At 36.5% G+C, this 23337-nt stretch overlaps 1 protein-coding gene across 1 annotated transcript in view; it reads left to right on the forward strand.

Annotated features, from left to right (window-relative positions):
- Nucleotides 1–23337, forward strand: part of MIPEP (mitochondrial intermediate peptidase) — a 64491-nt gene that overhangs the window by 39801 nt on the left and 1353 nt on the right. Inside the window, exons 16-18 of the mRNA XM_079321074.1 lie at nucleotides 3068–3187; nucleotides 16805–16926; nucleotides 17681–17754. Of these exons, the coding sequence (XP_079177200.1) occupies nucleotides 3068–3187; nucleotides 16805–16926; nucleotides 17681–17754 (316 nt within the window). The remainder of the gene's footprint in view (nucleotides 1–3067; nucleotides 3188–16804; nucleotides 16927–17680; nucleotides 17755–23337) is intronic.

A 23337-nucleotide genomic window follows, 5' to 3' on the forward strand; every position in this document is an offset into this window, starting at 1 on the left:
ACCTCTGAATTTTCTTTTAGGTCATGTAATCAGTTACTCAGAAGGAAAGATAGGAGTGCCCATATATCTTCTCCTAAGGCTTTTGTCAGGCAGATTCAATCTCAGAATCTTTCACTCAGTAGTAACTTCACTGGAAAATGCCTAAATGTGTGCATATTAATGTTAGTGTTAGGCAGACAAGGAGCTAGAAAGAACTGGAATCAAGTGGAACTAATAAATACCAATGTAAGTGCAAAATAGAGAGACAGTATGAAGATATGTAACTATTTGATGTTGTTTTTATATTTTTAAGTCTTTTGGAAAATGTGTTTTACTGAAATTAGGAATCATCTTCTATCTACTACTTGGTATTAAGTATTAGCTTGCTCCTCAGCAGTATCACCTAAAATCCTGTGGTCCTGGGATATGTTTCCCTTTCCCATTTCAAAGGCCTGTGTAAACACCCAGAACTGTGGTTTGTAGATGGAAATGCATATGGGTATAAAGTTCATCCAAGTTTATTTTCAGGGCTGGTTTTTTTAACCGTGCTGTCCAGGTGGCCTGGCTCATAGCTTTCTTCCCACACTGTACATGTGCCAGGATCAAGGGAGAGCTTCTAGCTGACTTCAGTGACTCATTTCCCTGTCACCACATTGTTCCTTAGGCAGAACATAGAACTGGCCTTCAGCTGACATTTCCTCACTTCCTAGCTGTGAGTTGAGCTTTTGCTCCTTGACCACAAACTGCTTCACTCCAAATTTCACTTTAGAGAAGGTCCCCTGCAGTGCAGATGGAGTTCCCCATGTCGTGAGGAACACTGAAGAACAACTGCAGACTGGTCCAAATGAAGATGGGAGATAGAAAAAAGAGGTTGACATTGGAGTCTGTTGTCAGATGCTAAAGTTCCTCATGTTTGATTTGGGTTTTGTAGAGAGGAGAAGGGAAGTTATTGTGAAATGACTACTGCAGAGTTAAAAAGGTCTAAAGTGACAGGAGAAAGTGAGCTTTTTAGGACTAGTACATCAGGTAATTTTCAGGTTTATTTATGGTACTTACTGTGGGTCATACTCTCATCAGTTACCCTTGCTGCCATAAACCTGTAGCTTTTGTTAAACTGTGTAAAAAAAAAAAAAAAAAAAAAAAGAAGAATGGGATTCTAGTGACTAGGAATTCAAAGCCATTTTAAAGCCTCTTTCTCCTCTTAAATAAATAAGAGTAAAAAAGTATTGTAGTTTTTGCAGTGTAGCATAGACGTCTCTGTATTTTTTTAGCTGGAACAGATGCTTGCTGCCCATTCTGCATCTGTAGATGGACAATGTTGACTGCTTAAATGTCTTGTTCAGTGTTGCTACCTGGGACACGAAACTTGTAATGTCATTAATGGGTGATTGTGCAAGTGGAGTCTTACTGACCTCTCTTCTCATTAGCCATGTTGGAAGCAAGCAGGAAATCTAGGAGTAACGCCTGCAAATCATGGTTTATTCACCCCTCTGCTTATTATAACCCTCAGTTTTTCTTGGTAAAAAAAAATCAATGGGCACATTTGTTAGTTGTCAAGAGAGACTGTCAAAGGCTTTATCAGAATTCTATATGTTAGAAGACAGCTTATTCAAACAGAAGGCATATACTCCTTTAGAAACAGTCACAGTTTTGGTAAAACTACATGTATCTAGAACAAATAAAAAGATACTGAATGCTGATAAATTATTAAAGAGTTCAGAATGATTTGTACTAAAATTTCATAATAAAGAATCTTTTCAGAGTTTCAGGGGGTGTTATTTAGATAACATGAAACATCCAAGCAACTTTTACTTCATAAAATGTTGTGGTCATTGTTCATGGAATGGTGTGTTTATGTCATTGGGGATAGTATTGCACACTGGGAGTGTGACTGGGCCTGAAACTCTAGCCAAATTATTTGCTTCATTCTCTTTTCATTCTCAAAAAGAAAAAGAGCTTTTTAAGACTCCTTACTGTCAACTTTCCTATGAAATGTCCCTACCACAGGATGACTTGACTTCTTGCCTTAAACATCTGGATCTATCAAACTTCCCAAAAATATCTTGTGCTGCTCAGCCGTGGATGTCCTCTGTCTTCCTCGCACACAAAATAGAAAATCTTCATACTAAAAAAAAAAAAAAGGCTGCAATCATTTATTTTGTCCATGCCTGTTTCATGGTTTTTTTTTTTGTTACAGTGCCAGAGACTCTGCTTTGCTGTCTTTGCTTGGAAAGTCTTTTTAATGGTTCCATTTTCCCACTCTCGCAATACCTCAGTAATTTGCTCGTGCACCTGTGTTCTGCTGTACTTCACATGCATAAAAATGTTTATGGGGCACTCTTACTTCTGGCAAAATACCCTCCTGGAGCAGTGTGCTTTGAGCTACGCTTACACTTCAGCACTTTATTGCTCTGATGTGAGAGCTAAAGTAAAGGAAAAATCTGCCTTAGTCCTACACTGTTGTATGGCTCTAGTACAAACTCAGTAGCATCGGCAGCTCCCTGTCTCTGTCATGGTGCTTTTAGCTCAAAGGTTGGACTTGATAATCTTGGAAGTCTTTTCCAACCTCACTGATTCTGTAATATTGTTAACATAATTCTTATGTTCACTGCCTAAGCCATAAATTGCCCCTGCAGGGGTGAAGTGTTCTCATGGCTGCATGTGCACATCTCAAAATAGCTTATTTTGCAGTGTCTACTTAAATACTTAAATAACTTTAAAAGAAATAATTTTAAAATAGGAGTTTTAAATTAAATAATTTTCTTGAAAAGGGGAATTGATGGAGGGCCTTAGGGACAGATCTTAATTTATTTAAGAAATGCAGACAATTTAGTACTCCCAGTGTGCTAAGCGATATAAACATGAATTTATGAAATGCCATGATGGTGGTGGTTGGTGTACTCCAAAAACCTGTTTCCCTCCTTGTATAACATTAGTGTATTATTCTGATGATACAAGATTTCCAAGCCATGTATATTTAAAATGTTCACTCTCCCTACTCCATCTCTCATATTCTCTTCTTTGTGTCTTTTTTGGCATTCATATGTCAATAACATGTGCCGAAGACAAATGTATTTTCTTTCTTCAGGTATTTTATGCTGTCTTGGACCAAATCTACCATGGTAAACACCCTCTAAAAAAGTCAACCACAGAAATTTTAAAGGAAACCCAGGAGAAAGTTTATGGACTGCCATATGTACCCAATACAGTGAGTAGCAACAGAATAACTATAAACTGCACTTTTTCTTTGATAGCATAATAATACCCCCCCTTTCCCTGACCCTTGCCCTGCACACTCATGTGTTTGCTGCTCTATTGTTACATTGAAAGAGTTTTCTTTCTTTCATTCACTTTATCCAGAGAGTGGGGAAGTTTTTTGTCTAAGTGTAGTCTTTAAATTGTGAACTTCATTACCTTACCTTTATTTTCTTAGTAAAGAAGGCAGTAGAAACAATATATTGGAAAAAGGGTTTATTCAAGCTTTTCAAAGGCTGCTTATAAAAGGCAGCAAACACTGTGCTGCACATTGGTGTTTGTGTGCTGTCAGCATGAGAGAAAGTGAAGCAGGAAAGGGAAGTGTGTTTTCCTCACTGTATTCCTGTGACCTTTGTAATGTATTTTATCCTTTCATGTGTTTCTGAAAGTGCAAAATCCTTGAATTCTACTAAGCTATCTAATTTTGATCTTCATCACAGCATGTGTTGTTCTGTGCTTCATGTGACAGCCAAAGGTGTAGTTTGCATAGACAGAGTCACGGGATTTCCTGGTCTGTGTGAAGCTGAATTCCCACCTGGAGCCTGGCTCCCATAGTCACTATTTGACACTGTGGTCAGAATACCCAAATCCTTTTTCTGCTTCTCAGAAAATGTGCTTTTGTTCTTAGCAAAATGTGTCTTTCCTTCTCTTGAGAACAGTGTTGGGAGATACATTTCCTCATCAAAACTGTACTGCTGCTGCTCACACCTTCAGAAGAGTGTCACATCTTGTAGTAAAGCTATGAACATTTTGAAGTGGGACAGCAAGTTTTGGCCTGGAACTTAATCTCAGCCAAATATACTGTGAGCTTCTAAATAGTCAGGAAATCTATGTTTATATTTATTGAATGTGAAATTAATGTCAAAAACTGTAAGACCGTTTAAATTTCAGTGTGAAAAACTTCATTAGAGTAACAGTACTTGTAGCAGTCTGCAGTTTGTCTTGCTGTCCTTAGCTGTTACTCCTTCCAAATTTGAGACATGTTAATGTGTTTAATTTGTAGTCCAGATTAAAAAAATAATAAAAGCCTTGAAAGTAAAGGTTGGAGTTTTTAAGTGAAGAGAATATATTTCTTCCTTTCTTTTGGTTTCAGAGCTAGACATTAAAATACACTAGTAGGGACCAGTTTTTATTTTTGTCTGTTATTTGGCTAGATACTTATAGAGCTGGCAGAGAAAATAAAGCATTTTGATTATTTGAATTTATCTGTTCTCTATATATTTAGATTCCATTATGTAATGTTAAGTCAGGCTTCTATGTCTTAAGCTAGTGGTGTTGGATAAGAGTAGTTCTTCCTTAGTGAAGATTTTCACTGCATTAATGTGATTTTTCTGTAGCAGCATTATCTGTCATGGCTGCAAATATCCATTATTATCTCTTCCTGATGAGCCCTAGTTCTCTTTTGTGCTTTTGAGAGTAAATTTAGTCAATATCCTGTGAATGTACTTGGTTGGGCTTCAGTCTTACTGTGTAGGCTTATTCTGTGAAGTAGAGCCACAGCATATATCTTTAGCAGATGAATTTCTCTCTGAATTCTCAGGCACAACTCAGATAGTAGGACAGTCTGCATGTGTCTTTTTGTTATGGTGCTTTCAGAAGGAGGCATATAGACTATACCTAGTAAGTAAATGCTGCTGCACCTATGGGGTATACCTGTTTAAGGTGAGCCTAGGCATCATGTTACATACCAACAGTAGGAGGGATAGGGCAAAAAAAGCCCTGTTGAGGAACAGTGCAGTCTAAGTCCTGTTGAGGTCTATATTTGCCATTCAAGCAGATTTTGCAGGCACTGGAGCAGCAGGCATTACAACAGTGTTTGCATTGGCTGTGTTGATGCAGACAGGCACAGGAGCTGTTGCCACATGCAAGGCAGAAAGGAAGTCAGATGGAAGCATAGAGAAACAGCACCCCACTAAACTCTGTCTGAATAATGCAAATCTCGATTTCTGGCTGGCCACTGCTTATCTGTTCAAAAGTATACAGCATTTACTGCTGGCTGCTGGAGGATGAAATTCCACTGGGATTTCAGTGCTCTGTTACTGAGTCCAGAAGCTGATGATTGCCAGGCAGGGGGCAAGGAAATGTATCTGCCTGTTTTTGTAGTGTCTGGCAGTTTTTGTTGCCAGAGGAGATTAGTGTTACTGAATTTGGAAAATTAATAGCAATTTTGCCCAGGCTGGGTTCTTGAGTCCTTGTGATACCTTTAAAAAGGACCTTTTGATTCTTCTAGGAAAGCAAGATAAACAAAATAGTGATGAGCATACTTTCCCCAGCTGTTTGTTTCTGAGTGTGCATTGTGTCAAAATCTGTGTACTGTGGGGAATCCAGTACTCTGCTTTTACTCCAAACTTTTTTTCAAATCATAGCTTATTTCTTATCTTTTGTGAAGTCAATTTTCATTTATTATGGCCTGCCTTGCAGTTGATGATACTGTCTTATTTTAGAGTGCCTCCCCTGGTCTCTTCTACATTTGTCCCCAGGATGCCCAGAGAGGCTTTTGAAAATGTATCAGGTGACCCTTTGATCAATCTGAGACATGATCAAAGTTTCTCCCCATAATCTCTTGCTTAGTCCCCTCATGTCCCCCATGTTCAGACTTGAAAACTACTTTCCTTTGAGACAGTCATCAAACCTTAATGATATGCCATTGTTAGTCCTTTGCCAAGCATAATAATTCCTATCTCCTGCTGGGGGTTTGGGTCAGTACTGTAACAGAAAATGATACACAGAGCAAACAGGCTCTGCAATGATAGTGGAGTTTGCAGCCTCCTGCAGGTACAGGAAAGAGCTCTCAATAATGAAGTGGTTGTACAATTAACACCAGCTGCCCAGATTATTATACCTGTATTTTCTTTGTCAAGTAGTTTGAGTTATTGATTCTTATTTTCAGAAAACTATGGACTTACATATTAATTGTCTGTAACCTTTTCTAATCTGGAATTTTGGCAGGAAATGGTTTGACTGTGACTGTGAGGAAAAAATGGTTTTGAAGAATGAGGCCCAAGGAATCTGGATTCTTTCTTAGATCACTGCCAAATAGTCCCTTTTGCATTTTTCAAAATTACATGGTCTTCTGGTAGGCTTTTCTTCCAGAAACAGCTGAATTTCTTGTGTGGTACTTGAATACAAAGTGCAATGATGGAATTAACCCACACACATAATTTTAATTACATTTGATAGGTGGCAACATGTTAGTATGTAGGGTGCCTTTGATATTTTTTGGAACACTGAATAATTTGCTATATGCCTTTTTATTTTAACATATTAAAATATATATATTACTTCAGAAGGACCACCTTTACTGGTGCCCTAAAGTGTGCATCAGGTTACAGGTTTAATTATGATTATATGGTTTTGTCCAGAGTGCAAGTTTCTTTGGCAGCATGGCCTATGGTTGCTAGTGTTTGGAAAGACCAAAACACCTGTGAGACAAAAAAGGTTGGCCAGCCAAGTTTGCCAGCAGAAGACAAGGCAGGTATTGTGAGAGATACCCTAGAGCAAAGACGTGTATGAAAATGGTGTATCACCAATGTGGTTGTTAGTCTGTCTTCTTCCTGCAGCTGGGAGGACTCTGCCCAGACAGGGATCCTGACCTTGGAAGGCTCCACCTAGGTCCTTGTCTTAACATGTATGGCTGTGTCTGTCATTTTCCTGACAAAGGAAATCAATGGATGAGATGCAACCTAACGTTTGGAGTGCTTGCTCAGTGAGGCTGTCAGGCATGATGGGAAGATGTGGCTTGCCATGGGTGCTGAAAACACAAGCTTTTCATTAACAGGGAACATGCAGAGGCATAGGTCTTTGGTCAGCTGATGAGGAGTTGATGTCAATAGGTAGAGCTGGCTTCTCTACAGAGGGAAAATAGTTTTTGCATCACACATGGTTGCCATGAGCCAAAAACCTCCTGTTTTGTTGTTTGAAGAAAACCTGTGTGCAAGAGTGTAGTTTTAACAGGCTTATTCCTCAGCTTACTGAGGGCTGGCTGGCAGTTTGGGTGAAGTATCTTGTTATAGAATCTACCGTCTATGTCCTTGTGGCATCTGCTGTCTTAGGATTTCTTGATAGGTTTTTGAAATGGCTATTAATGTGAAGTTATATATAATTCTGTTTCTGTATACAATTTCATGTGAATATCAGTAATCCATATAAAAGGAATAAATAGACTGAGGAAGCAATGAGGAAGCTGGCTTAAAGTAAATAAGTGATAACCTTTAACCTCTAATGGTAAAAGTGGTTTTGAATTCTGAAAACTTAACTCGAGTGGTGAACATAAATCTTTAAATTATTGGTAAGAAAGGCTAAGTAATGGCTGCCTATTAAATTTTAAAGTGTAATTTCACTTCATATTTATTCTGTCTAAAACCTTCCAAAATTTATTTTAGGTTTATTAGGCTAAGCTATGATGTAACCTTAGAACCTAAGCAAAACTGGAAGCCAGATTAAAGGGAATGTAAAAAAACAGTTAAAAGGTAGAATGGGTGCTATTGGCAAAGAGCATTTAAAAAAAAAATTCTGGGTGCAGATGAAGGAATAAAATTTATGGTACTAATCAATAAGATACTGAAAAGAACTCAGTGGAAGAAAAAGTCTGTATATCTGACTATCTGAGAAAGGAAGGCTATTAGAAAAGTAAAAGCCATATAAAAGTGTGAAAAACAGAATGCAGGGTAAGTTCTAATGAGCCACAGGTAAAACTATGGACGTTTCAAGCAGCTTAGGAAACAAACCCAGCAATAACGACTAAAAGCAATGCATCAGAAAGAAGAAGGATGCCAGATATTTTCTGGTGCTGGAACATATCAGAGTATGATGATTCAAAAGACATTATGTAGTTATCCAAGAGACTGAACCAAGGATACAAACCATCCTGATGCAAGAAAGATTTGGCAGTAAAGGACCAAGCCCTTTAAAACTTTATTAAGATAATAAAAAGTAGAAATTATTATATGACTAGAGATAATTATTAAAAGAATGCAAGAATTGGGAACAAAAAATACTAGAAATGCTGAGTTGCAAATTGCAAGTAGAGAAGGTAATAGAATTCCATAATTACTCAAGAAGTAAGAAGAGAGTGGGAGAACAACAATAAATGTCAGAGAAAGCATTGATATTCTATTCTGCCTCAGCATTTTTTGAACAATAATTGAATTTTTATTAGGTAAGTAATACATCCAATTTTTGAGATGGCTTGAAACAGTACTGAGACTACAGAATAAAATAGAGAGAATAACTAGATTAGATGTTGTCAAATTGTCAGAATATTTAAGATTGTCGAAACAGTCAGTGACTTGGAGGAATTATCACTCACAAACTCAAGTGTTGCTATAACTGCTCTTATGAGAAGAACTTGGGAACTTGTAGACTAATTGTTCAGACTTTGTCATTCAACAAGTAGTAGAAGTAATTATTAAGCAAGAAGTAATTATAAGTACATTGAGAACAATCAAGTGAGCAAAATAACCCCAGTTTTGTTAAGAATTGCCTAAGATGGAAAAAATCCACTTCTTCCCAAGACATTTATTGATCTTGAAAACAGGATGTAAGTAATTGATAGCCTAACTCTATGCTTAGCAAGCTGTCTGACACTTGCAAGTCATAATTGTACAACCAAATTGTAGATTTGTGTCTGAGTCAACACATAGCTTCATTTCAGACAGGGACATTTTAAATGGACATCACCAGAAATCTGTCCAGATTGGAAATATGAACTACAATGAAAGTTGAGGAAATACAGATTTGGCTAGCAGAGAGAAATTTATATGTGCACACATAAATGATATTGAAAACCTTTATGAAAGAATTATTTGGAACTGTGATTATTTGTTTCTTATTAGTGAGCAAATAGGGAAAAAATGATGGAAAAATAGGGGAAACATGATACAGTTTGTCGCAAATGTGACTATGGGTGTTGTCTAATCTTTTAAACTATTTTTAATTTTTTTCCCTCACTTGTTGAAGAGGGAAGCAGATACCCAGTATGTCTTGAATCTCTCTTATAGACAGTTTTAAAGAAACTACTTTGTAGATCACAGAGGCATAAGTTTCATAGTGAAGCCAGAGAACCTTCATAGAGGATGGCTTTTCCACTTTTTCTCCCTCTGCAGTTACTTGAGAGGTACTGATGTTGCTCATATTGCACTTTTTTGAAGAGATGAAGTCATATGTTATTACTTAACCTCTTGAAGTTTGTGTAACCCCTTCAAGGTAATTTTTTACCTTGCCATGTTGGAAACTAAAGTTATTTATACAGAGTCTAAGTTGCTGGATTAGTTTTCATATGAGCCTTCTTAAAAGTATACTGTAAAATCAAGTTGAAGAGTCCGAGTCTGAGGGAAAGATTAATAAAGGAGTGCACGGTGAACTCTGGGGAAATGATAGTTCTATAAATAATTAATAGCTAAAAGTCATTTCAAAAAGATTGGTTCCCTGCTGAGGTCACTACTCCAGTAGGTGCTGGGACTTTCAAAAGCTCTTAAAGTCCCCTTTCAAGGTTTGTTTAGGTTTCTGTCTTTGTGGAGTTAAGTTCATTTTATGATAAAGAAAATGCTGATAGCAAATACTGTGAAGATTTGTTCTCCAGTGGTTATATGACACTATTCACTCAGCAACTATCTACAGCAGTAGAGTGTTTACAGATATCATAAGATATAAAGCACTTTTAAGGAAATTCTTTTTCTAAGTGTTAGTCCCATGAAACTCAAACATACTTTAGTGATAGTATTTACCATATTTACCATGTGGTAGACCATTTTAAGGAATAGGGCAAGTAGTTGCCTACATCTCCTGTTAACAGTTGAATATATTTAGATATATTGTACATATATATGAAAACACAGATAGCTTAATCTAATTTGATATAGTTCTGATTTCGTGGCTCACATGTCTTTTTCCCGAGACTGCAGTACTGAAGCTATATTTGACAGTAATAGAGAAAATTGAATACATTATTGCCATGAACATAGCCTAGGGAGTCTGAAAGGTGCAATGGGAGACTGTCCTTTCTATGAAAAGTGAAAATAGAAAAGAACAAGATGGAGAAGTATTAGCACCCTTGCTTCACAGAAGGTGACTGAGGTGGGGTGAATGTAATTTCTTTGAATTCACACTGCACTTGTGACAGATGAAGTATTAAAGTCATGATCCCTTAAATCTATTTCTAGAATGACTCTAGTAAAATATAGTAAATAAACAGTACTGTAAAAACATAGTGATTTAATTTTTCACTGTTTGTTCAGATACTTTACTTGATTAAGTTCTACTTGCAAATATATTTTTCAGTTACCATGTTGCTTAAGATATTTCTAGGTTTTGTAAGGACCTATCTTAAGCAGTGATCATTATGTTTATTTTAAAAATAATGGGTCAATATTTAAGACTAGGTTTAATTGGAAAAGTGGTATAAAAAATTTGGGCTTCAGTGCTCAAAGGCGACAGTGGCCTGATTCTACTTATCTCAGGCTTATGTATTTAAAGCTTAGGCTATATTAGAAATTACTAATTGTAATTGAGGTGGAGGTATTGCATGTGTGTGAATGTCTGTGTAGTATGGCATGATATGACTTGAAAATCATATCTTTGCAAATTTCTTATATTTTACTTTAAAGACTAGTTACAATGTTTACAAGTAAGTTTACAAGTAGCACTGTCTCTTAACTTGTCCAAATAAGATCACTTAAAGGACATAATAAAGAATCCATTTTCATATCTCTGTGTCTTTTAAAGACTGTGAAGCAATGCAAATTATACATACAGATTTTTGATGTCAGTATTCTTTATTATCACCCACGTCGCCTTCCCTCAGTCCCATTCTGGGGAGAAGAGGGTATAGAGTAAATAGTTTTAAATTATTTTGCTTTAAGCAGCTCAAATTCATGAATAGTTTATAAATAAAAATTAAAGATTTTTCTTTAAGCAATTCAAAGACCATATGGTACATATCTGGAATCACCTAAGTGGTTAATTGCATGTTAAATTCCTTTCCTCTTCCTTAGTGTAAACAACTGCAAAAATATTTATATTTCCTGCCTTGCTGGATTTATTTATCATTTTATAATAAAAAAAAGGAAGTGTTATAAATTGAAATCTTAATCTCTTGCTTGACTTGGTTTCTGAAATGTCAACGGTTTGGTTTACTTTGTGTTTTCTCTATTCCTAACACAGAAATGCACAGCACTGGAAAACTGAAGAGTATTGATATTAAGCAAGTTAAAGGTGCAGCATGTGATGAGGTTTCTTGAAATTAATTTTCTATTATTCTAAGCAAGATTAGAAACTGCAGGAAAGAAAGTGGTTCTTTATTGCATTTTATTATTATTGTGAAACTCCAGAAGAATGATGATGTAAAGGTCAAAAATCCAGAATGTAAGTTGACAGAGCAAGCTGCTGCATACCTAGGGAGAGAGTTGTTTCTACAGTCAGGGAGTGCTCCAGCTTATCCCCAAAGGTAACTAGTGGTGCAAGCAGTTTGCAAACTGCACTCTGTTACTCATCAAACCATTTCTTCAAGTGAGAATGAGGATGTCTTCAAAGCACTGGCAAGTGTGCTTGTCTGCATGGCAGAGCAGCGTTGTCCTGGATTTCCACTGGTGCTGATAAACCTTGGCCTCAGCAGAGGGAAATAGGCTGTGCTGATTCCCATGCTAATCACCCTTCTCTCCTGGCTCCAAGGAACCAGAGACTGCAGCTCCCCCTTGACTCTCAGGAGTTTTCCACCCCCGCTGATAGCTAAATTCAAGGGCATCAGGAGCAATAGTATCAAGTTAGTGCCAGACACAAGGGGTTCTCCACCCAGTAGCCCCTGAAGGAGATAAGCTGGCTGCTCCTTTGTTGGGTCTCCTGCCAGAATAAGATTTTAATTAAGAAGGGGGAGGGCACCAGATACCATCTCCATCAAATATTGTTCTTCATGGAAACAATTCAACAACTTTCTCATTGACATAATTACTAGCACACATTTTGTAATTAGAAGTCTTAAATGACAAAAATACTTCCCTTAATTTAGTATTGGGTCTTTTCAGGTTCTCACTTGTGTTTTTTGTTTTAAGATGCAAAGCAAAATGGACTTAAAATGTACTTTAAAGTACCTAAAATCACAGTGGAAACTGTTGGAAGAAGGTTTTGAAAAGTCCAAGCAATGGTCAAGAATTTCTGTAGGATTTCTTTTCAAAAGACATGGTAGGATTTTGTAGCAGTAATTCCTGGTGAAATTAATGGGGCTCTCCAGAACAATGTTTAGCCACACTCAAGCAAAAGCTAACTTACTATATATTAAGCTACCTGCAGATTTTCTTTTAATTTTGTCTTTTTACCAGCACATATAAATTTTTGTATCAGATTATTTTTGTGACAGTATTAATCATCTAAATTTAAAGTTCAAATAATAGAATACTAAATGAATGTATCCCAAAAAATGGTTTTGTTTAATTGATCCTTCCACGTTGTTAAAATGAATGAAGGGACTTAACTTTTGAATAGAAGATGGAAGGTGTAGTGAATTATTCAGACTTTTCCTAAAGCAGTAATTCTATTCTTTCAAAAGATAACAGGATAAATATTTCTGTCCTCTACTATAAAGGAGGTCTGTGTGACTAGTTTGGGCAAGACACATAGTTTAAGGTAGCTAAAGTAAAGTGAACTGAATCTAAGAATGTATTCTACAAGAACTTTAAAAATGTCCTGATAAGGTGTGAGAATGCAAAATATCAGTAAGGTATTTTTGTTTTCATATGATGGGGTGGAAAGCCATTGCACATGGAATTTTGGAAGTAATTCAGACATGGTTATAAGAAAAGATTGATAATGTTGGTGGAAAAAAAATCTATTTAATAGCAGCAGTGGATCAGTCACACACCTTTATTGCAGTCTGTTGTGCTGAATAAAAAGCAGGCATGAACATGACCTGTGGATGGCATATTATCATTACCCATGGGCTATGCTGTAAAATGCAATGTTTTATAAACTTCTGGAATGAGTTCATGGAACTTTTTGAAGTAAGCGATTGCTCAGAGTCTTCATTAACTTTCTAGCTGCTTACCAAAATATAGCATTTAATAAGGAGACTGCCCTAGTTCTATGTGTCTAGCCTTTACCCTGTCCAAAAAGGAATTTGATATGTCTTTTTTTTTATTTTTAATGAAGAAATGAGATCTTGTTGGAAGTAACACAAGAAATCAAATCATCTTATAACTGAATTTATTAGAATGGAGAAATGAAGTTTTATGCTACAAGGTCAATCATTTAGTTTTAAATACAGTTAGAGTGACGAGGAGTGTCTTTTTGTTCATCATAGAACTTTTAAATGGAGCAGTAGCCTATATATTCTTGTGGTTTTTAAGCTTTTTTATTGCTACGTCATAATCTCCTCTATATGAAGTAGGAGGAGAGGAAGAGGTTTGGTTTTTTTTTATGTGGGCAGGTAGCTCCTTGTGAATTAGGGTAGAGGATGGGTGTTTTAATGTTTAAATATATTTTTATAGGTAGCTAAGTCCAGTCTTGAAAAGTTGATTGTTAGGACAGAAAATGGACTTGAATAGTGTAATGGGTTCTGGGTAATATTGAAGATTGGGAGTTCCTGATCAGGAACTTTGTGTGAGGACTGGGACGAAAGTAGTGGAAAGTAGGAAATGATGACACGCTAGTGTTATTCATGTTCTAGGGTGGGGGAAATCTGTACTAATTAAAAAAAATATTGAATATAGGCTTCAAATTTCAGTAGGGAATAGCATTGTTTGTTTTTGGTTTTCCTTTACTGCTGTTTGCAATGGGAAAACAATCTTAGTAGCAGTTTGACTCATCCTCTATTTCTGTTTCTTGTTTTAGATATTGTCCTATTCCAGATAAATCTTTGAATTTTCCACTTCATCATATTTGCATGCTTCCCCAGATGCACGGAGGAAGATGAGTAGTGTCATTCCTTGGTCTTTCTGTACTCTTTCCTTTTCTCTTTTGAAAGAAAACAGTGCAAAACTTGTTAATAAAGCCTAGTAGCAAAGACAAGGTCAAACAAAATTGAGCAGAGGGTACTGAGGCCTGTTTTAGGTGCAGACTTTCAAATCAAGTTTTTAGTTCTGGACGGATTGCTGAGAAGCTGTTCTCTCCTTTCTTAATTGTGATACAGAGTTTCAACAAACTGCATAAATGGAATAGTTGATCGACCTGGAAGTGCAGATGAGCTGGTTTAGGTGCAGACCATTAAACACTGAGAGCATTTGAGTGAACAGTGTAATGTGAGGTTTCAGGGAAGACATACTGTCTTAGTTACAGCTTATATGATTATCAAAGTAATTCCTTTCTGATGGGAGAGGTAGAAATATCCTTCACTAGGCCAAACACCTGGAAATTATTTTTGTTTGTAGCCTAAAAACCATTTCTGAATATGTGAAACCAATTTATCAGTAAAGTTTTCCACATTCCAGAGAGAGAGAGTAGAAAGTTCTAATCATAACTTTAAAAACTTATAAAAGAAACTGACATGTTTTCCTGCTCAGTCTTCTAAAAATGTAGTCTCTCTGCTCTGTTTCAAAATGTGCTTTCAGTTTAGTGATTGTGGTTATAATTAAGGGACTAGTTAGAAAAACTATAGCTATAAAGTATAAACATGGCAACCAAAATACCTTTCAAAGCAAAACGGATGTTGTAACACACTTGCATTGCAATGAGGTACAGTGCTTTACCTTAAAAATAGAGAAAAAAAGTTAATAATGTTAGAGAATTAGTACCATACATCAAGACCCATAGGAAAATCGAAGACTGGAGATCTTTTTTCATTTCATTTAACATTGCTACTCCTACTTCAGTTGTGTAGGTCTCCAGTAGAAGCCCAATTCTTCACTCATGGCAAATTTCATTTTTGGGCATCAGCCTTAGGGTGGAGGTAGCTATCTTGTAAAAAATAGCTTTTGAATGGCTGAACTACAGCTTTGAGAACTTTTATTTGTAGGTGTTGCTTAGGAAGGGTAGAGTAGCTAGCAACTTATTTTTCATCAGCTGTTCAAAGTAATTTAGATTATGAAGGACTGTTTGCTCCCTTTTATTTTAAGGAAAAAAGACGAAGTAGAAGCCAAATACTTACCTTTTCCACCCTTTCAGTTGGTCATTGTTTTTTAGAATACATGTACATCTTTTTGGGTGTATAATGAATAAGATAATAATCAGGACTCTCTTGAATAAAGAAACATAGTTTAATTCAGCTATAAAAAACAAGGAGTTTGTTAATTGCAGTCTTCTAAAGAATTGCAAAGACAAATAGTTTTGAAAAGTTACATATTTCCTTTCACTTTTTTGTTAGGCTTTATCAGAATTTCAGGCATTGAAAGAACACGCATCTCACAGTCTATGGATTTAAATTTAAAACATCAGTTGTGCTACATTATTGTTCATCTTTTAGTTCCTCTTTGAAACTCTGTTTTTATAGCACCTGCAAAAGCCATGACAACAGACATATCATGAGAATGTTAAGTGTTTTGACTTTGGATAGGAGGACAAATAAGACAGGGCACTTGTTTTCTCTTTGGAGTTTCTTTAGAGCCAGCAGGACAAAGGAAGTTTCATACTCCTTCCTTTATACATCCATTTTCACTTCAAAAACTATGCCTGAATCTGTTGGGGAACAACATTTCAGTTTGGACCTACTTGCCTTTACACATCACACTGGAGAGGTGATGAAATCTTCATCCCAGGAGAATTTAGACAGAGCCCTGAGAAATCTCTTCAAAGCTGGCTTTGCTTTGAGGTCAGGGTTGGACCAGATGACTTTTGGAAGTCTGTCACAATTTAAATTATTCTGTTGCAGTCAGGGAAATAAAAATGAAGAAGTATTTTGATTTCTGTGAAGATAAGGCTGCTAGTTCTGATTTTCTGTGCTAAGAAAACATAAGGAAACAGTCAACACTAAGCAGCATTAAAAAATAAGTCTATCATCACTTGAATGAGTCACTATGTGAAATAATACGTAAATGAATAGCAATATAATTGTCAATTATAATCTGCTCTATGTATATGTATTTAAAAATGTGCAGACAAATCTGTGAATTACAGCATTGCGTGTGGATGGAACTTGTGTACCTCTGAGATTGTTGCCACATGGATGACTGTATTTTTTTAATATCATTAAACACAAGCCACTATTACCATTTTGTTTCTGACAAAAGCTATAAATTGAACTTTTCCGAGTGTGATACTGCACTTATCCACATGGAAAATTATAAAATATTGTTTTACTTGTAACAAGGTAGTCATGAGTTTTGTTCAAGACCAGCGGAACTACACAGCTATTATCAAATATGAGTAATTTATTTTACTGCTGGACTTTTTCCCTTTCTGACTCTGTTTATATATAGTTTCAATCCTGATGACTGGTATATTGGATATGCAGCATTTAGATTGAAAAATGCTTCTTCTAATAAAGGATTGTTCATTCTGGGATTTATTTCTGGTGGCTATGTTTTTTCTTTTTTTTCTTTTTTGTTTATCATTAATAGTATCAGATTTCTTCCATCATCCATAAGAAAATGTTGAACAATGTAAAGAATTAAAAAGATAACATGGAGTTTGGGTTTTTTCCTTCTTTCAGGCTTGGCAGCTGCGTTTCAGTCACCTTGTTGGCTACGGTGCCAAATACTACTCCTACCTCATGTCCAGGGCTGTTGCCTCCATGGTGTGGAAACAGTGTTTTGCTCAGAACCCGTTTGATAGGTAAAAACACAGAAATGTTAAATAAAATGAAATGCTAGTTGCTTCTGGAAAGCATGAAACAAATTAGGTTGGTGGGTTTTTTCGATGCAAATTAGTTTTTAGCATTTTTCTTGATTTTATGAGGACTACAAAGCAAAATAACCACAGATACATATATATATACACTTTGGGACATGCTCATTGGTAAAAAAAGTTGTGTCAATGTTTTAAAATACAGGTGTGTCAGTTGGGAGGCACTGAAATCCCTATTTAGATGTAATTAGAGAGCTTGAAATTCATAGATGACTAATTGCTTGTAATTTTCTATTAAAATCAAAGCAACTGTGGGTATTAAACAAGCTTTATGTCACCAACTTCAAAGCTCAGTGTAGCTATCCTACTCGTTTTGCTTTGCGAAATTAAAAAGTAAATTATGGGGTCACAAATTGTAAGCATTCTTATACCTTTGCAGAATGTTCAGGACACTGTAACAGAGCAACTTTTCCCTTTGGCATAATGAAGCCTGAAATGTTGTTCACAAATTAACTTCTGTAAGCACCAAAACACATTCATGTGTATAAAATTTGTCTTGTTCAGTTCCTCATAGTGGGATTTTAAATGGAATTTGTATTAGAGGAGTCAACATGGCATTGTTTTGGGGTGGAAAATTTCATTTGGTCTCTGTCAGTCAGTTCTGTAGAGATCTAGAAGCAAACCTGAGTGAAGGCTGGACAGGTTGTGTTTGCAGATGGCTCTAACACCTGTGTTTCTCCAGGGCAATGGGGGAGCGCTATCGGAGAGAGATGCTGGCACACGGTGGTGGAAAGGAGCCCATGCTGATGGTGCAAGGTAGGAAATAAACTGTAACTGTTTTGTTCCCCTGTGAAAGGAAGGAACTTCAGCTTCTCTGCACTTCCCAACTTGGTCTTTTTAGTTTAAATATGATATTCACTGGATTTGTAAAAGAAAAATTCAAGTGGACTGGTCATCACCTTTGTATTGTGGTCAGTAGAACTCCTTGTGGTATGTGGAGTAGCCACAGATAACTGGGCTGAAGTGTTGGAAAGGTTTGTATTACAAGGCTGTCAAAGGAATTCAGAATAAAGGGAGGAAGATAGATTACATCATTTCTTGGTTACAATAAAGTAGTAACTTTTCCTTACCTGGAATTCATGTCTCTGGTTATTTTGTATAGGAGAAATTGAACTTGTTTTGGCCGCATCATTTCAGTGTCAGCGAAGTATCTTTGGCTGTATAAGTACTTTGAGTGTACATTTTCATGAAATGCAGCTCTGACAACTGTCATAAAAAAACACAGCTCATTATTCATTTCACTGCCATATTTGCCTTTTGAATCTGGAAAATAACTTCTAAAAATCATTCATACCCATAACAAAAATACTCTGTGTGTTCATACCTTAAAAAACAATGCCAGGAGAATGAAACAGGTTTGAGATACTGCTGACTTTCTCAAATCTTTGAAATCAGGGTAAAGACTTTCCTGTGTAATGTTGCAGAATTCAAACCAAACATTACTTTTACTGTTCCTAAGATGAGCATTTGCTAAGTCCTGGCACATCCTTCAAATTTCTCTGAAATTCTTAGTATTAAGAATGAATATGAATTCCCTGGCCTCTGTTCACTTCTTTTTAGCAGACTGTAACTTGTGGGACTTTTTTCTACAGATAAAGAAGACAGTGGTAGTGTGTCTGTGTTTCATCATGAGATTGACACAGTTTCATGTCTGGAACATTTCAGTTCTTTGGCCCATCTGTTTATATTTGAGGTCATGACCTCTGCTCTCCTTAGACTCATCATATATTAAGCAACTATATATTTTTTAGGTTGTCTATTTACGTTTCTGGTCTACAGGGTTACTTTTCATTCAGTATGAGTTCCCAGACTTACTTCTCTGTACTGTTCTTGAAGAGTTTGTGTTTCTAACCTTGAAAAACTGTAGCCCAGAACTGTGGATTAAGAAATTGCAAGACAGGAATGTGCATCTTTAAAACATATCAAATTTTTGCGTTGTAAGTCATATGGCAGAGAAAGAAAAAGTGCTTTTAAACACCAGGTATGCTTATGATCTCTTTCTGGGATATATTCTTTATTTTACTGAACATGGAATTTTCTGCAATGTCCTGGAGACTGTGTTGAAGTTGTTGGCAGTGTGCTTCCTTGAATAAAGTACTATTTGAATGAAGTTACAAAATTCATCTGTGGATGGTCTTACAGAAAATCTACAGAAGTGAAACTGGCTTTCCCCATTGCATGTGATAGGATCCTATGGGAGCCAGTGTCAAAGGCTTCAGTGAGGTCCAAGGAGGTGATGTGCACTGCTCTCCCCTTTTCTGCCAGCCAGTTATTTCACTGTATAAGGTTATCAAGTTATTTAAGCATGGCATGCCTTTGGTGAATCCATGGTGACTATTTCTGATTTTTATTTTTTTTTCTGTTCATGAGTCTGAAAATAGTTTCCAAGATTAGCTAGTCCAGCACCTTCTTAGGACTGAGGTGAGATTGGTCACCTCAGTTCCTTGGGTTCTGTTGCTTGCTCCTCTGAAGATAGATGTGACTTTTGCATTTTTCTAGTCTTTTCTATTTTAACAGATTACTGAGAGTTGCCTTGCAATGCCATCTGCCACCTCTGTGAGCACTCAGGAGTGCATCCCACCAGGGCCTGTGGGCTTGTTTGTGCCCAGTTTTCTTAAGTGTTCCATGATCTGATCCTCTTCCATTAGAGGTACATCTTCTTGCTTCGGATTATCTCCCTGGCCACTTTCATATTCTGAATTTCACTTTTACTGTCTTTATACAGAAATCCTAACTGATATTCAAGATCATAAAAATAACCAGCGTTCATCAGCAGATTCTTTGTCTGTGTATATCATGATGTTCATTTGTACACAGTAGAAATAGTTAAGTAAAAAACCTAACAAATGTGCTTGAATGACACCCTGAAGAATGAAATTAGGGTGACTCGGGTGTTTTGACAAGACAATAACTTGATTGCTCATTTGGGATTATTGGAAGCTCATAGATTATACCTGATGAAAAAAGTTACATTTGTATTTGATTGGTCTGTATGTATTACAAAAAAAAAAAAGAGAATTTATGGAGAAAAGTAGTTTGTTTAGATTCAGTGTGCTTCTCATTCTTCTTGCTGCTTTTTTTTTTCCTTATTGACATTCCAGACTACTTGATTTCCATCTCCTGTTGGTTTCCATCAGTTGCAAAACTGTGCTTCCATAGCAAATAACAAAACGTACCTGATTAAAGACAGATTCCATCAAACTTTAAAGCTTGTTGATTTTGCTCCTCTTCAGAGAAACATTTTCACTCACTAGTGCCCTATTTCAGAAAGTTCTTTACGTTGTTATTTCAGGTGGCTTTTTATATGGGCTTGCACGTTTGACTTTCGGATGCACATCTGCAGCCTCACCCTTGAAGTGCTGCCTTACCTCATTAGGAAGTTAGCCATGTTCATTGGCTGTTTGATAGCAGGTTACTTCATGGGCACATTTCATTTATGCAGTTTCTTTGTTATGATTTTCTTCTCAGAAGCTATCTATTGTTTTTCTTTTGTGTTTGGATATGACCCTAGCTTTTCATCTTTCTCCAACATGATTCCACAGATGTACTGATTAGGAAAGATAAAGGATCTGACCTGTGGAGTTACTGACAAGGTTCCTGTTTGAACTAGTCTTTAATTAGGAAACACAATATACTTTTTTTGTGTTGTTGTTGTTTGTATTTGATTCTCTTGGTATTTGTTTCCTTTAAAAAAAATAATAGAGGTTTTTTGAAATTTTTTGACACATTTTCTGAAGTGACTCTTTTTATCTTACTCCCTTGACAGCCAATGAAATACAGAAATAGTCACAAATATGGATATCAAGAGCAATTGAAAATGAGTGGACAATGTTTTGTCTGAGAGGCTTATTTTCTTTCAGTTTTTCCTTTGAGAAAAAATACATTTTGAGAAGAACTTGATTCCTCTGTCATTTTGTGTTGACTACATGGCTCTTGCAGATTTTCTCCTTCCTAGGACTACACGGCATTAGGGATTCCAAATTCCTTTAAAGTTATATAACCCAGGTGTCCCTTCCAGGTCCAGTTGTGTGTTGGTTGCAGGTCTGAACAAGATTCAGGTGTGCACCATTCCTCCCTCTCTCCCTTGGCATTTGCTGGCTGGAAAGAAACCCAGGTGCATAGGCAGAAAGTGAATTGCAGTGTGAAAACTACTGGGTTGGATGTTTTGGGAACTGAGAGCATAGAACATATCCTGGAGTTCACTTCTGCAGCTTTGGTGCAGTCACATTGCCCTTGGGGCTTCTGAAGAAATCCTTGTGCAAAATGTGTGAGGTTGTGTTCTTGCTTTGTTGATGCCGTATTGCATTGCACACAGTCATACTCAGCTCTGTGCCTGCATGGTAACCAAACCAACTGGCTGTGTAAATAAACACCATTTGCTCAAATGCTGTTTGAAAATTTGCTTTTCCATGCTTCAGACTGAACTTCATGGGGTAATTATAATTTGAAGAGGCTGCAAAGATCTTCAGATAATGATTGTACATCTCTTTGAAAGTGTAAGAAATATACATAAATCCTAGAAGGTGATGTGAACGGCATATGTTAGCTCAAACTACATCGACTCAAAATAATTAGTGTTCCAGGGGGGAAGAGGCCAAATTTTGCCACAGGCTTTATTCTTCTCTCAATTTTCAGTGATTGTAGGTTATAGCTAACCATCTCTCAAAAGGGTGTGGTTAACCACAGTGCTGTAATGTGAAAGAAACTTCAAAGCAGCGAAGATAAGCTATGCAGTTGCCTTAGGCTTGGGAGAGACTGAGCTGAAATAGGAGTAGGGCTGAACGTATTAAAATACACTCCTAAATTTGAAAACTGCAACCATCAGACCTTGTGGACATCTTACTAAATCATTTAGACTGAAGTGCTGAGTATTTACAATATATCAAAGCTGATCTTGCTTTGATATATTTTAATGGGGTTTGAAGAGAGACATGACCACTTTTTAGCACATCGGTGTAGAGTAAGAAGTTAAAACACAGAAATACCATCATTGCCTGCTTGTTTTGGACCTGTGTACTCTAAAATCTGTAGTTATTTATTTAATGAGGGCATCATCATTTCACTACAGTAGGAGTTCTTTAGCACTGACCTCAGTTACTCTTTGTCCCTTCTTTGCAAAAGAAAGAAGTCTGTTGATGTCTGCTTTTGATGTCAGTGTTGGGAAAATGAGAATGCAACAAACCACTAATTCAAGAAATCTGAAATCTGTTTTTGTTATCAAAAGCTGGAATTACTGGATAGGAGGTCATTTGACATCACCATTGCCAGAGTAACTTTGGAATCTCCTACATATTTAAAGCAAATCTGGTTTTAATAAATAAATACAATTTGTAACAAGTTTTGAGTGATATTTGATAAGACTGTATTCAGCTGCACTAAAATGCATCCAAGTATACTGTAGTTAATTATATTTCTCTTACTCATTTTGTAATATCTAGGGTTGGAATGTTTTTTTATGATTTGCCATTTTTATGTAAGAGGGGAAATTAAATCTCATTGAAGATAATCCCAACTTCAGTTTCTTCTCTTCTGCCTATTATCCCTATGGGAGCTTCTTTTTTGCAATGTATTGATAATTGGCAGAATAATTGTTAGTGTGTCATAGAATTTGCTGAGCATCATCCAGACTGGCTGTTCTTTATAAGTCAGTATCGGAAGGGCAGTTTAAAGCAATGGGGCTCAGGGGGTGGTGGTTATGTCTATTGTGGCTGTCTTTCTGTACCCTCTGTGCAGCATTTTAGTCATCTCTCCATACTGATATCTGGTGAAAAAGGAATGACTGCACATGTTCCAGTGGGCTGCCATCCCTGTCACCTTTTTAAGGCACTCTCCTCTCTTCTGTGAAAACTGCAGGAAAATATGAGTTTAACTGGAATTTTTCCAAGGCTGTTAGGGAGCAAATATGTGTGTTCCCCAGCCAGGAACCCGAGAGAAGGAGTCTGCAAGAGGCCATGGCTCTCTGGGGAGCTCAGATCAGTAGCTGGGTATCTGCACACATCTGTTTCTCAGCCCAGCACATAGCAAGCCATTTTTCACTGTGAACTACAAGTAATTCCACTGTGATTTTTGTAACGTTAGAGTCGATGACATGTTTACCATGTATTTGGAAATATTAATTCTGTTCTCTATCATTTTAAAAATAGCTTGATGCAAATTCATTTAACATAATTTCAATCAATCTATATATATCGTGAAAGATTTTTTTCTTTTAGTGCATGCTATTAATCTACTGGACCATGGCAGCTTGTGTAGACACTTGTAACATGTCTTTAAATCAGATTGAAATGGAATTCTGTAAGGTCTTAGCAAGAAAATTCTTTTTGGTTACTCACACCAATT

Source organism: Erithacus rubecula (assembly GCF_903797595.1).
Source record: "Erithacus rubecula genome assembly, chromosome: 1".
In the NCBI taxonomy this organism is placed as follows: domain Eukaryota; kingdom Metazoa; phylum Chordata; class Aves; order Passeriformes; family Muscicapidae; genus Erithacus; species Erithacus rubecula.